Source organism: Aythya marila, assembly GCF_965140915.1.
Source record: "Aythya marila genome assembly, contig: HAP1_HAP1_SCAFFOLD_490, whole genome shotgun sequence".
Lineage (NCBI taxonomy): Eukaryota > Metazoa > Chordata > Aves > Anseriformes > Anatidae > Aythya > Aythya marila.
In genome coordinates, this window is record NW_028136833.1 from 38,667 (window position 1) to 52,263 (window position 13,597).

Genomic DNA, 13,597 nt, shown 5'->3' on the forward strand with positions numbered 1-13,597 from the left:
TGCGCGCGGCGGGACGGGGAGGAACACCGGGAGCCACGGGAGAGGATTCATTTTTAAAAATATCTCGATTTATTTTTAAAAACTCCTCGATTTATTTTTAAAAATAAATCGAGAAATTTTTTAAAAACTTCAATTTATTTTTAAAAAATTTCTCGATTTATTTTTAAAAAACTTCTCGATTTATTTTTAAAAAACTTCTCGATTTATTAATTCCAAGAGAGAATCCGGCAGCGGGCCCGCTCCACGCCCCCAGGGGAGGTTGGAACCGCTTAAACGCGGGGGAACGGGGCCAAACGAGGGTCCCACGCCCCCCTGGGGGGCTTCCCAGCGCCTCCCCCGTGTCCCAAAGGTTCCTTGGGGTCGTTTTTGGGGTCTCAGCGCAGCGCCAGGATCTCCTGGGTGGCCAGGCGCACGAGGCGGTAGAAGTCGAAGCGCAGGTGCCTCCTCCAGAAGCGGCGGTCGCGCCCGTAGACCTGGGCCGGGTAGCAGGGGCTGTCTGCGGGGCGGAACCCCCAAAATCAGCCCGTTTCACCCCAAAAAAAACCCCAAACGGGGAACCCCGGAGGTGGGCGCGAGGCCCCGCGGCCGCTCACCGATGCCGTGGAAGATTCTGGCGACGGCTCTGCCCGAGAACTTCTCGTCCTGGCGGATGGCGAGGAAGCGGCGGACGTCAGCGCGCACCTGGGCCTCATCTTCCTCATTTTCCTCCTCCTCCTCATCCTCCTCATCCTCGCAGTCCTGCGGGGCCGGCGGATCCTTCTGGAAGTAGTCCTGGAGCAGAGCCCTGAGGCGCGAGCTCCTCTCCTCCTCCTCCAGGCGCTCGGGGTGCGGCTCGCAGCTCGGGAAGGCCACGCTGCGACCCCAAAAACCCCGTCAGCCCCCACTACGACACCAGAACGGACCCAAACCACGAATTTGGGGGCGTTTTGGGGGGCTCCACCCCCTCTCCCCACCTCTTGAAGGCCCTGAAGCAGGCGCGCAGCTGGCCCAGCGCCGCTTTTTCCCGTGCCACCACCCTCCGGTGCAGGAACTCGCAGAGGGAATCCAGCTCCTCCTCCGAGAGGTCGCCGTAGGCGCGGAGGTGGAAGGCGAGCTCGGCGAATTCCACCACCACGCCGCTCCCCGCGGCCGAGGGCGGGTTTTGGGGCGCCCCCCTTGGGTTCCCCGCGCCCCCCGGGCGCAGGAGGGGGTCCCACTGGAGCCGGCGGAGGGCTCGTTTCACCAGGGGCACCTCCCAACCCATGGAGTCGCTCAGCTCCACCACGTCCAGCTCCAGGGAAGCGGCGCCGGCGTGCGGCCGCCCCGCCAGGCGCTCGCGGGCCAGGAAGACGGCGACGGGCGGGCAGCTGAGGGGCGAAAAGAGGCAAAAGTTAAAAAACGGGACTAAAAGGGGATGTTTTGCCCCCCTCCCGGCCCGCTCTGACCTCCGCGCCACCGCCCGGAGCTGCCGGGGCCCGCTGTAGCACCGCAGGCGGCAGGAGGAGTAGGTGGGGGGCAGGAGCTCCAGCCAGCGCCGCGGGTGCAGCTCCAGGTAGCACAGCAGCGTCTCGATGCCTGCGTGGGGCGGAGGGGGGACGCTTGTGTGGGGTTTTTTGGGTTTTTTTTGGGGTCACCGTGGCACCGGGCGCGGCCCCGCTCACCTTCCTCGCGCAGATCCAGCTCCTCCACCGTCGGCCGGACGGGCAGGGCGCGCTCGTGCATGTGGCACACGCGTTGGGGTTGCGCCGCGGTGGCGTCCTCGACCTCGGCGTCCTGTGGGGTGGGCGCGGGGACCGGTCCCATCCCGCCCCCACCCCCTTTTGGGGCGGCCCCACAGCCCTGCCCGGTCCCCTCCCGGCTCCTTCGAGGCGTTCGGGCTCAAACCCCGGCGTTTGGGGCTCAAATCCCGGCCGCTCCCCGCCCCGAGGGGAATATTTTGGGGTGCGGCGACCCCAAAAAAGCACAGCGGGGAGCCCCCGCTTTTGACCCCTTTTTCCTCACCCCGCTGAGCTCCCGGCGTTTTTGGTGGAGCTCCCGGCACTTGCAGGGGGAGAAAACTTTCAGCAGCAACTTCTTGATGGCGAGGAAATCGACTGTGGCCCCATAGATGTGCCGCCGAAGCTCGTGGAGGTCCTCACCCTATAAAAAAAAATAATAGGGGGAAAGGGGATGGCGCCGTGACCCCATAGGAAGCACCCGCGGGGGACACCAGGGCTTGGCTGCCCCCCTCCTGGGTCCCTTTCTCTCCTTTTAGGGCTCCCCGGGTGGTTTAGGGCTGAGTGAGGGCCCACCCCAAAAATCCTCGAGGCTCTTCGAAACGCCCCTAAACTTTTGGGGCGAGACCTCGAGCTTTTTTTTTCGTTGTTTTTTGTGTTTTTTTTTTTTGTTTGTTTTAGGATCTCACCTCGGGGTGCAGGAAGAGGTGGCAGTGAGCCGGTTTCCCGTCCCGCCCGGCTCTCCCCACCTCCTGCACGTAACTCTCGAAGTTTTGGGGCACGTTGTAGTGCACCACGCCCCGCACGTCCGCCTTGTCCAGCCCCATGCCGAAAGCCACCGTGGCCACCACCACCCGCAGCCGGCCGGCCATAAAACCCCGCTGCACCCGCCGGCGCTCGGCGGCGCTCAGCCCCGCGTGGTAAGCGTCCGCCACCCACGTCGGCGTGCCCTTCCCTACCAAAAAAACCAATTAATTTATCAATTTCACACCCTAATCAGCTTCAATTCTCACTTTTCTACTTCATAATTAAGAGTTTAAGGGGTAGAAGATAAAAATCCGGAAGGATTTGGGGGCGTCGAGGCGTTCAAAGGGCCTCGAGGGGGTCGCGTTTGCTTCCCAACCTCGGTTTTGGTTCCTCCCCGTGTCGTTGGGGGTCTCGGGGGGCTCGGGGGGGGTTGGGTTTGCTTCCCTACCTCGTTTTTGGTTCGTCCCCGTGTCGCTGGGGGGCTCGGGGGGCTCGGTGCCTCGCAGGGAGGTGCGGAGGAGCGCGGCCAGGCGCGCCGTCTCCTCGCGCCGCGTGCAGTAGACGATGACGGAGGCGAGGCGGCCGAAACGCTCCCCCCGCAGCAGGGAGACGAGGGCCTGAGGGCAAGAACGGGGGGTCCCGAGGGTGAGGAGGGGGTCCCGAGGATGAGGAGGGGGTCCCCAGGGTGAGGGGGGGGCTTCTGTGCCCCCCCGTCGGGGGTCGCCCGCCTCCTCCTCGCCCCTACCCGGTCGCGGTCGCGGTCCATGGAGACGGAGAGGTGGAGGTTTGGGGGTAGGGCGGAGCAGCGCCCTGTGGGGCCTTCCTCCTCCTTCTCCTCTTCCTCCTCTTCTTCCTCCTCGCCCTCCTCTTCCTCGGCCTGGGGGACGCCGAGGTGCGCGGCCACGTCGCGGGCCGTGGCGGGGGTGGCGGTGGCGGTCAGCCCCAGGAAGCAGCGCACGCCCAGGCGGTCGCGGAGCACCTGGGGGGGGGAGGAAGAGGAGGGGAGGAAGAGAGGAAGAGGAGGGGGTGAGGAGCAGAGGGAGAGGTGAGGAAGAGGTGAGGAAGAGAAGAAGAGGAGGTGAGGAGGAGAGGGAGAGGAAGAGAGGAAGAGGAGGGCACGAGGAAGACGTGAGGAAGAGAGGAAGAGGAGGAGGTGAGGAGGAGAGGGAGAGGAAGATGAGGAGGGCATGAGGAGGAAGAGGAAGAGAGGGGGAGAGGAAGAGGAGGGGAGGAAGAGGAGGACATGAGGAAGACGTGAGGAAGAGAAGGATGTGAGGAAGATGTGAGGAGGAAGAGGAGGACGTGAGGAAGAGCAGGAAGACAAGGACATGAGGAAGAGAGGAAGAGGAGAGGAAGAGGAGGGCGTGAGGAAGATGTGAGGAGGAAGAGGAAGAGGAGGGGAAGAAGAAGAGGACGTGAGGAAGATGTGAGGAGGAAGAGGAAGGCGTGAGGAGGAAGAGGAGGAGAGGAGGAGAGGAAGATGAGGGGGTGAGGAGGACGTGAGGCGGAGAGGAAGAGGAGGACGTGAGGAAGAGGAGAGGAAGAGAGGAAGACAGGAGGAAGAAGAGGACATGAGGGGGAGAGGAAGAGAGGAAGAGGAGGGCGTGAGGAGGAAGAGGAGGGTGTGAGGAGGAAGAGGAGGGTGTGAGGAGGATGTGAGGAGGAAGAGGAACAGGAGGAGAGGAAGAAAGGAAGAGGAGGAGAGGAAGACAAGGGGGTGAGAAGGGCGTGAGGTGGAGAGGAAGAGGAGGACGTGAGGAAGAGCAGGAAGATGAGGAGGAAGGGGAGGATGTGAGGAGGGGGTGAGGAGGGGAGGAAGAGGAGGGGGTGAGGGGGAGAGGAGGAGGAGGGGGATGTGAGGAGGACGTGAGGAGGGGAGGAAGAGGAGGGCGTGAGGAAGATGTGAGGAGGAAGAGAAAGAAGAGGAGAGGAAGACGAGGGGGTGAGGAGGACGTGAGGCGGAGAGGAATAGGAGGACGTGAGGAAGAGCAGGAAGAGGAGAGGAAGAGGAGGGCGTGAGGAGGAGGGGGAGAGTAAGAGAGGAAGAGGAGGGTGTGAGGAAGAGAGGAAGAGGAGAGGAAGAAGGAGGGTGTGAGGAAGAGGAGAGGAAGAGAGGAAGACATGAGGAAGAAGAGGACGTGAGAGGGAGAGGAAGAGAGGAAGAGGAGGGTGTGAGGAGGGGATGAGGATGAGGAGAGGAGGAGAGGAAGAGGAGGAAGAGGAGGAGGGGGTGAGGATGAGAGGAGGAGAGGAAGACGTGAGGAAGAGAGGAAGAGGAGGGCGTGAGGAAGATGTAAGGAGGAAGAGGAGAGGGAGAGGAGAAAGACAAGGGGGTGAGGAGGACGTGAAGAAGAGCAGGAAGATGAGGAAGAGGAGGAGGTGAGGAGGAGAGGAAGAGGAGGAAGAGGAGGATGAGGAGGCGAGGAAGAAGAGGCTCCCCCCCCCCCAAACACGCACCTTGCAGAGCCGCAGGTAGCTGGGCCGGAAGTTGTGGGCCCACTGGGACACGCAGTGCGCCTCGTCGATGCAGGCGAAGGCCACGGGGGGCAGCTGGGCGGCGGGGGGCAGGCAGCAGGACCCCGCCCGGGAGCCCCCCCAGCCCCCCACCAGGGCTTCGGGGGACAGCAGCAGCACGTGCACCTCGCCCCGCTTCACCTGGGGGGGGACAAGGGGGCGTGGGGGGGCTTGATCCTAAAGTTTGTGGCCCCCCCGGGTCCCCAAAAACGTCCCCTACCTGCTCCATCGCCGCCTCCCGCTGCGCCCTGCTCATGTTGGAGTGGACGCGGGCCGCCCGCAGCCCCCGGGGCAACCCCGAGACCTATGGGGTTGTTGTTGTCACCCTCAGGGGGTCGTTGTCACCCTCAGGGGGTTGTTGTCACCCTCAGGGGGTCGTTGTCACCCTCACGGGGTCGTTGTCACCCTCACGGGGGTCGTTGTCACCCTCAGGGGGGGTTGTTGTCACCCTCAGGGGGTCGTTGTCACCCTCACGGGGTCGTTGTCACCCTTCAGGGGGTCGTTGTCACCCTCATGGGGGTTGTTGTCACCCTCACGGGGTCGTTTTAACCCTCACGGGGTTGTTGTCACCCTCACGGGGTCGTTGTCACCCTCACGGGGTCGTTGTCACCCTCACGGGGTCGTTGTCACCCTCACGGGGGGTCGTTGTCACCCTCACGGGGTCGTTGTCACCCTCACGGGGGGTCGTTGTCACCCTCACGGGGTCGTTGTCACCCTCAGGGGGCTGTTGTCACCCTCAGGGGGTCGTTGTCACCCTCAGGGGGTCGTTGTCACCCTCAGGGGGTCGTTGTCACCCTTCAGGGGGTCGTTGTCACCCTCACGGGGGGTTGTTGTCACCCTCACGGGGTCGTTGTCACCCTCACGGGGTCGTTGTCACCCTTCAGGGGGTCGTTGTCACCCTTCAGGGGGTCGTTTTAACCCTCACGGGGTCGTTGTCACCCTCGGGGGGCTGTTGTCACCCTCGGGGGGCTGTTGTCACCCTCGGGGGGCTGTTACCTGGTCGTCCATCAGGGCGACGAGGGGCGAGACCACCAGGGTGACGCAGGGCGAGCGGCGGCGGCGGCAGAGGTAAGCGGGGAGCTGGTAGCACAGCGACTTGCCCAGCCCCGTGGGGAGCACCAGCAGGGTGGAAAGACCTCGGGGGGGGGCCAAAAATATTAAAAAAAACATAAAAATAATAAAAATGATAAAAAAATTTAAAAAAAAAGGGGTTTGGGGGTGTTTTTAGGGGGAGAGGGAGGGGTACCGGAGAGGATCCTCATGACGGCTCGCTCCTGGCCGGGGCGGAAGGAGGCGAAGCCCAGCTCCTGGAGAGCCTCCAGCACCTCCGGGGGGGTCTCTGGGGGGGGAAATTTGGGTGAAAAAAGCCCAAAAAGGGGTTTGCGCCCCCCCCCCGGGAAGGTAAAGGGGTTTAAGTGAGTAATGGGGTCGGGGAACGGGCTCACCTCGCAGCTTCCCGCCCGGCCCCAGGGTGTAGAGGGGCTCCACGGGGGCGGGGGGCTCGGGGGGCGCCTCCGGGGGGGCCGGGACCCCCCCCGGGTGACCAAATTCTGCTGGGAATTAATCAAAAAGGGTCAATGAACCCCAAAAATGGTATTTAGGGCACGCGGAGCCCCCCCCACGAGGCCTCACCCCACAGCTCCGGGCAGACGCTGTTGGTCCTGAGGGCGACCTCGGCCAGGGTGGGTAAGGGATCTTCATCCCCCTCCTCCTCCTCCTCCTCCTCTTTTTGGGGCATTTCGGTGGTTTTTGGCGACGGGGGGGGCGAGGCGGCCCCACCGCCACCGAACCACGCCGCCTTCTTCTGCCATTTCTCCTTCCACGCCTGCGAAGTAAAAAATAATAAGGAAAAAGGGTTTTCGGGCACCGATCCGGCGGGTTTTTGACCCGTTTTTGCGTTTTCGGGCGCCGATTTTGCGGTTTTTTGACCCGTTTTTGTGTCGTTTTTTTTTTTTTTTTACCTGGCGGCGGAGGTGTCTCCCCCGCAGAGCCCAGCCCCGCACGTGGGAGCGGGTGCGGAGGTTGAGGCGCACGAAGTTCCCCGGGGGGGGTCTGTGGTGGGGGGGAGAAAAACGCGGCCCTATAAGCACGACCCCGTGAATACGGCCCCCCAAAAATGGGGTAGAATTCAGGGAAAAAGGGTTAAAAGGATTTTGGTGCCGTATAAAACGGGTCCTCCTCTTGCGGGCTGCCCCCGGGGCCGCGCTGTGGGTTTTATGGGCGACCCCACAAGCCCCTGTGGGTTTTAAGGGGCGCGGGGGGGCGACCCCATAAGCCCCTCGCCCCATAAATGAGGAAAAAAATGCAGAAAAAGCGAATTTTCCGTAAGAAAACTTAAAAAACGACCTAAAAAAGGGCAGGAAAATCTCTCGACTCCTTCTCCCCACGTGCTCGGGCGCGAGGTGACACTGTCTGGGTTCCGGGCACGCCAAATCAGGGCGAATCACCCCAAAAATAACCAAAAAAACCCCCAAAAAACAAGAAAAAACCAAAAAACCCCCAAAAAAACCCCAAAAAAACCCCCGAGGGACCCTACCTGGCGGCAGCAGCTCTGCGGGGGGGCCTCGGCTTCTTCTCCTCCTCCTCTTCCTCCACCTCTCCCAGGAGATTTTCGGCTTTTTTTTTCCTCGCCGGCTCCTCGCCGCCTCCCACCCCGCTGTCCCCGCGGCCCCTTTTCCTTCCGACCCTATTTGCGCCCCCGGGGTGCTTTTTGGGGCCACCGTCGCCCCCCCAAAACCCCTCTGCGGGGTCACCGTTGCCCCCAACCCCCTTTTCACCCCCCTCATTCTCCACCAGCTCCCCCCGAGCTCCTTCAGACCCCTCAGCCCCCCGCTGCGGGGCGCAGAGCCTTATAGGGGCGACGTTTTCCCCCCCCACCCCATTAAACCCAACGCCCCCAAGCTCGCCACCCCCCCGGGGGGGTTTTTTGGGGTCGGGCTCGCCCTGGCAGCGCTGCAGCCAGGCGGCGTCGAGGCTGCTCAGCCTCCTGGCCACCGTTTGCCGCAGCCGCCGGGATTTTTCCCCTTTGGGGTCAGGTTTCGGCCCCCCGGCGAGGATGAGTGGGGTCAGGGAGGGGGGGAGGAAGAGCTCGGGGGGGTCGCCGCCGTCCTCGTCACCCCGTGGGGTCGTGGGACGAGGATCCCGATGTGGGACGGGGGTGGGCTGTGGGGTCAGCGTCCTCCTGGGCACCGGCGGCCTCTCCTGGGGGAAACCCCGAAGGATTTGGGGTCATTTTTAGGGCTTGGGGGCGTTTTAGGGCTTAAAAACCCTACTTGAGGGGTTTAAAAACCCCATTCGAGGGGTTTTAAACCCCTCCTGACCTCGATGGCGGCGCCCAGGTTGGCTTTGAGCTTGTTCCCAAAATGCTGCGCCGAAGATGTTGGCGGGGGTTGGGGGGGGGCGCCAGGTTTTGGGGCCGTGGGCCGGCGGTTGAGGTGCGCGCCCCAAGAGCCCGAGTCCTGCAGGAGGAGAAAAAAAAACCCCAAAAGTGGGTTTTTGGCAGAAAAAAAGGCGTTGGCGGCGTCACTGTCCCGGGAAGGGGGTGGGAGGAGGGGTTGGGGGCGGCGTTTGGGGTCGTGGGAGGGGGCTGGTTGGGGTAGGGGGGCTCAGACCCTAATAAGGGATGGTTTTGGGACCCCCGGGGGGATAAAACCCGGCCCCGTACCTGCTCCATGGCCGGGCTGCCCTCAGGCAGCTCCGATCGCTCCCCGCGGTGCTTCAGCGCCCGGTACTCCCGGTACAGCCCTAAAAAAGTGGGGTGAGGCACCCCGCAGGCCCTAAACCCCCCTAATTCCCCCCAAAACCCCCCCAATTCCCCCCAAATCCCCCTGATTTCCCCCAAATCCCCCTGATTTCCCCTGTTTTCCCTCCAAAATCCCTCCAATTCCCACCAAATCCCCCCAATTTCCCTCAAAATTCCCCCCAATTCCCCTCAAACCCCACCCAACTCACCCCAACCCCCCCCAGTTCCCCCCCGCCCCCGCAATTTTCCCCCTAAACCCCCCAATTCCCCCTCCAAAGCCCCAAATTTCCCCCCCAAACCCCTCTCGAATTCCCAGTTTCCCCCCAACTCCCCCCAATTCCTCCTGATTTCCCCCAAAATCCACCCCAATTCCCCCCCAAACACCCCCAATTCCTCCCAACCCTCCCAAATTTCCCCCCCAAACCCCCCAATTTCCCCCCCAAACCCCCTCAAATTCCCAATTTCCCCCTAAAACGTCCCCCAAACCCCCCAATTCTCCCCAATTTCCCCCAGGCCCCCCCAATTCCCCTCCCACCACCCCCAATTCCCCAAGTTCCTTCTGAAATCCCCCCAATTTCCCCCCCAAACCCCCCTCGAATTCCCAATTTCCCCCCAAATGCCCCCCAATCCCCCCCGAATTTCCCCAAATCCCCCCCAGACCTCCCCAATTTCCCCCAGACTCCCCCAATTTCCCCCAAATGCCCCCCATTTCACCCCCAGACCCCCCCAGTTCCCTCTGAAGTCCCCCCAATTCCCGCAAAAACCCCCCAATTCCCCCCCAAACCCCTCTCAAATTCCCAATTTCCCCCAAAAACACTCCCCAAACCCCCCAATTTCCCCCAATCCCCCCCAGACCCCCCAATTTTCCCCCAACCCCTCCCAAACGCCCCCCATTTCACCCCAGACCCCCCCTAGTTCCCCCAATTCCCCCTGAAATCCCCCCAATTCCCCTCCAAACCCTCTCCCCAACCCCCCCCCATACCCTCAACCCCCCATACCCCCCCAGACCCCCCAATTCCCCCAAATCCCACCCAATTTTCCCCCTAACCCCCCCCAATTGCCCTCAGTCCCCCCCCAAACCCCCCAATTCCCCCAAATCCCACCCAATTTTCCCCCAACCCCCCCCAGTCCCCCCTCAACCCCCCCAAACCCCCTCACCCATCCCCCCACCCCCAATTAACACCCCCTAATTAACCCCCCTACTCACGCCTCACGTCCTCCGGCGCCCCCTCCACGTCTCCCTACGGGCGAAACGTCAATTTTTGGGGCTAAAACCCAGCAATTTGGGGGCTGGGGACCCCCTTAACGAGGCCTCCCCCCCCCTTTAGGCCGCACCGTGCCGGGCTTGCGGCCCTGCTGCTGCGCGAACGCCGCCTCCCAGCGCTTCAGCAGCGCCTTCACCGCCTGCAGCCGCTCCATGAGGGGGTCGGGGGGGTCCCGAGCCCTTTTTGGGGGGTTTTGGGTCCTTTTGGGGGGTTTTGGGTCCTTTTTGGGGGTCCCGAGCCCTTTTTGGGGGTCCCGGGCCCTCAGGACCGGCCCCGTCCCCTCAGCGCTTCCCGCCCAGCTCGAGCTTCCCGCTCCCGCCGCTCTCGTCCAATAGCAGCGCCGGAAAGGGTGACGGGCAGCGGCGCCAGCCAATAGGAGGCGGCGCCGCCGCGGTTTCTCCTAGCAACGAGGCGCGGCCCCGCCTCCCTGTCGGGGCCGCCTGACGCTCCTCCGCTGCTCTCAGCCAATAGCAACGTTGGGAAGATGATTGACAGACTGCTTAGCCAATAGACTTTGTCTCTCGGAGCAATGGGGCGTGATCCTGTCACTTCACTTGTTGCTGATTGGTTCTCGGAGGGGAGGGGCGGGGCCGCAGCGCGCACACGCGGAAGCGCGGCGGGGGCCGGGGCAGAGGCGGGTGAGGAGGGCGCGGGGGGAGGGGGGCGCTGGGGGGGGGTCTTAGGATTTTGGGGGGGATTTTAGGACTTTGGGGGGGTTTTAGGGTTTGGGGGCGCCTCTTTTTTTTTGGGGGGGGGGTTGGGGGCTGGGGTTTCGTTATGGGGTGCCCGGGTTCGGGGGTGCCCCTTTTGGGGGGTCTTTTTTGGGGTGGGGGCTCGTTATGGGGCCAGTTTTTGGGGTCTGGGTTTTTTGGGGGGATTTTTTGGGGGGGGTTTCTGGGTTGGGGGGGCCATGGGGTGACTTTTGGGGGGGTTCAGGGTGCCAGAGGTTGGGGGTTCCACTGGGGGGTCACTTTGTTATGGGGTCTGTGTGAGGGGGGCTGCCTTTGGGGTGGGGGGGGGCAGATTTGGGGTCCCACCTCCGGGTGCCCATTTTGGGGGTCCCGCCGTGGGGCAGGGATTGGGATTGAGATCGGGGTCGGGATCAGAGTCGGGATTGGGGTCGTGATTGGGATTGGGGATCGGGGTCAGGATTGGGATTGGGATTGGGTTCAGGATTGGGATTGGGGTTGGGATTGGGATCAAGGTCGGAATTGGGATTGAAGTTGGGATTGGGGTTGGAATTGGGGTCAGGATTGGGATTGAGGTTGGAATTGGGATCGGGATTGGGGTTGGGATTGAGGTTGGAATTGGGATAGGGGTTGAGGTTGTGATTGGGGTCGGGATTGGGGTTGGGATTGGGATCGGGATTGGGGTCAGCATCAGAGCGGGAATTGGGATTGGGTAGGAATTGGGATTGGGGTCGGGATTGGGATCAAGGATCAGGGTCAGGATTGGGGATTGGGATTGGAGTCGGAATTGGGGTTGGAATCGGGATTGGGGCAGGATTGGGATCGGGGTTGGAATTGAGATTGGGATTGGGATCGGGGTCAGGATTGGGATTGGGATTGGAATTGGGGTTGGGATCGGGATCGGGCTCAGAATCGGGATCGGGATCAGGATGAGAATTGGGATCAGGACCAGCATCCCACCCCACACCCCTCACACTACCTCCCCCCAACCCAACCCACTTCCCCAAACCCATTTAGGACCCCCACCGACCCCCGACCCTACAACCACCATGCCGCCCGTGTGCTCCCTCGTCCACCTCTGCGCCCGCCGCCTCGCCGGCAGATTGGGATCGGGGTCAGGATTGGGATCGGGGTCAGAATTGGGGTTGGGTCTGGGATTGGGGTTGGAATTGGGATTAGGATCACAAATGGGATTGAGATAGGGTGTTGGGATCGGAATTGGGATTGGGATCAGGATCGGGGTTGGAATTGGGATTGGGGTCGGGATTGGGATTGGGGTTTGGGTCGGGGTCGAGATTGGGGTTGGGGTTGGGATTGGGATCAGGGTTGGAATTGGGATTGGGGTTGGGATTGGGATCGGGATTGGGGTCAGGATTGGGATTGGGGTTGGAATTGGGGTTGGGATCGGGATCGGGATTGGGGTCAGCATCAGAGTAGGAATTGGGATTTGGTAGGAATTGGGATCGGGGTTGGGATTGGAATCAGGGATCATGGTCAGGATTGGGGATCGGGGTTGGAGTCGGAATTGGGGTTGGAATCGGGATTGGGGCAGGATTGGGATCGGGGTTGGAATTGAGATTGGGATTGGGATCGGGATTGGGGTCAGGATTGGGATAGGGGTTGGAATTGGGGTTGGGATCGGGATCGGGCTCCGAATCGGGATCGGGATCAGAATTGGGATCAGGACCAGCATCCCACCCCACACCCCTCACACTACCTCCCCCCACCCCCTCCACTTCCCAAACCCCATTTAGGACCCCCACCCACCCCCGACCCTACAACCACCATGCCGCCCGTCTCCTCCCTCGTCCACCTCTGCACCCGCCGCCTCGCCGGCGGATTGGGATCGGGGTCAGGATTGGGATCGGGGTCAGAATTGGGGTTGGGACTGGGATTGGGGTTGGAATTGGGATTAGGATCACAAATGGGATTGGGATAGAGTGTTGGGATTGGGATTGGGATCAGGATCGGGGTTGGGATTGGGATTGGGGTCGGGATTGGGATTGGGGTTTGGGTCGGGGTCGAGATTGGTGTCGGGGTTGGGATTGGGATCAGGGTTGGAATTGGGATTGGGGTTGGGATTGGGGTTGGGATTGGGATCGGGATTGGGGTCAGAATTGGGATTGGGGTTGGAATTGGGGTTGGGATTGGGATCAGGATTGGGGTCAGCATCAGAGTAGGAATTGGGATTGGGTAGGAATTGGGATCGGGGTCGGGATGGGGATCAGGGATCAGGGTCAGGATTGGGGATCGGGGTTGGAGTCGGAATTGGGGTTGGAATCGGGATTGGGGCAGGATTGGGATCGGGGTTGGAATTGAGATTGGGATTGGGATTGGGGTCAGGATTGGGATAGGGGTTGGAATTGGGGTTGGGATCGGGATCGGGCTCTGAATCGGGATCGGGATCAGAATTGGGATCAGGACCAGCATCCCACCCCACACCCCTCACACTACCCCCCCCACCCCCTCACTTCCCAAAACCCCATTTAGGACCCCCACCCACCCCCGACCCTACAACCACCATGCCGCCCGTCTCCTCCCTCGTCCACCTCTGCGCCCGCCGCCTCGCCGGCGGATTGGGATCGGGGTCAGGATTGGGATCGGGGTCAGAATTGGGGTTGGGTCTGGGATTGGGGTTGGAATTGGGATTAGGATCACAAATGGGATTGAGATAGGGTGTTGGGATCGGAATTGGGATTGGGATCAGGATCGGGGTTGGGATTGGGATTGGGGTCAGGATTGGGATTGGGGTTTGGGTTGGGGTCGAGATTGGGGTCGGGGTTGGGATTGGGGTCAGGATTGGGATTGGGGTTGGGATTGGGATCGGGATTGGGGTCAGGATTGGGATTGGGGTTGGAATTGGGGTTGGGATCGGGATCAGGATTGGGGTCAGCATCAGAGTAGGAATTGGGATTTGGTAGGAATTGGGATCGGGGTTGGGATTGG

The 13,597-nt window shown here is 61.9% G+C and overlaps 1 protein-coding gene across 1 annotated transcript; it reads right to left on the reverse strand.

Annotated features, from left to right (window-relative positions):
* Positions 1-237: 237 nt before the first annotated feature.
* Positions 238-10,154, reverse strand: RECQL4 (RecQ like helicase 4). Its single transcript, XM_082785806.1, has 21 exons — positions 10,033-10,154; positions 9,905-9,938; positions 8,620-8,699; positions 8,276-8,413; positions 7,492-8,156; positions 6,917-7,007; positions 6,588-6,780; positions 6,401-6,505; positions 6,202-6,294; positions 5,952-6,091; positions 5,176-5,259; positions 4,899-5,096; positions 3,187-3,420; positions 2,890-3,058; positions 2,384-2,649; positions 1,981-2,118; positions 1,641-1,752; positions 1,425-1,554; positions 954-1,346; positions 594-853; positions 238-496 (listed from the first exon to the last, which is right to left on the reverse strand). The coding sequence occupies exons 1-21, from the start codon at positions 10,114-10,116 to the stop codon at positions 375-377; spliced, it is 3,729 nt and encodes a 1,242-aa protein (XP_082641932.1). The 5' UTR covers positions 10,117-10,154; the 3' UTR covers positions 238-374.
* Between the last annotated feature and the right edge of the window lie 3,443 nt (positions 10,155-13,597).

Excerpts from the sequence above, each read along its gene's own strand:
- RECQL4 (XM_082785806.1), bottom strand. The coding sequence starts at position 10,116 with ATGGAGCGGCTGCAGGCGGTGAAGGCGCTGCTGAAGCGCTGGGAGGCG. Across the intron at positions 6,781-6,916 it reads GGAGACACCTCCGCCGCCAG|GCGTGGAAGGAGAAATGGCA; the intron begins GTAAAAAAAAAA and ends TTTACTTCGCAG. Across the intron at positions 2,650-2,889 it reads GGGGACGAACCAAAAACGAG|GGAAGGGCACGCCGACGTGG; the intron begins GTAGGGAAGCAA and ends TTTTTTTGGTAG.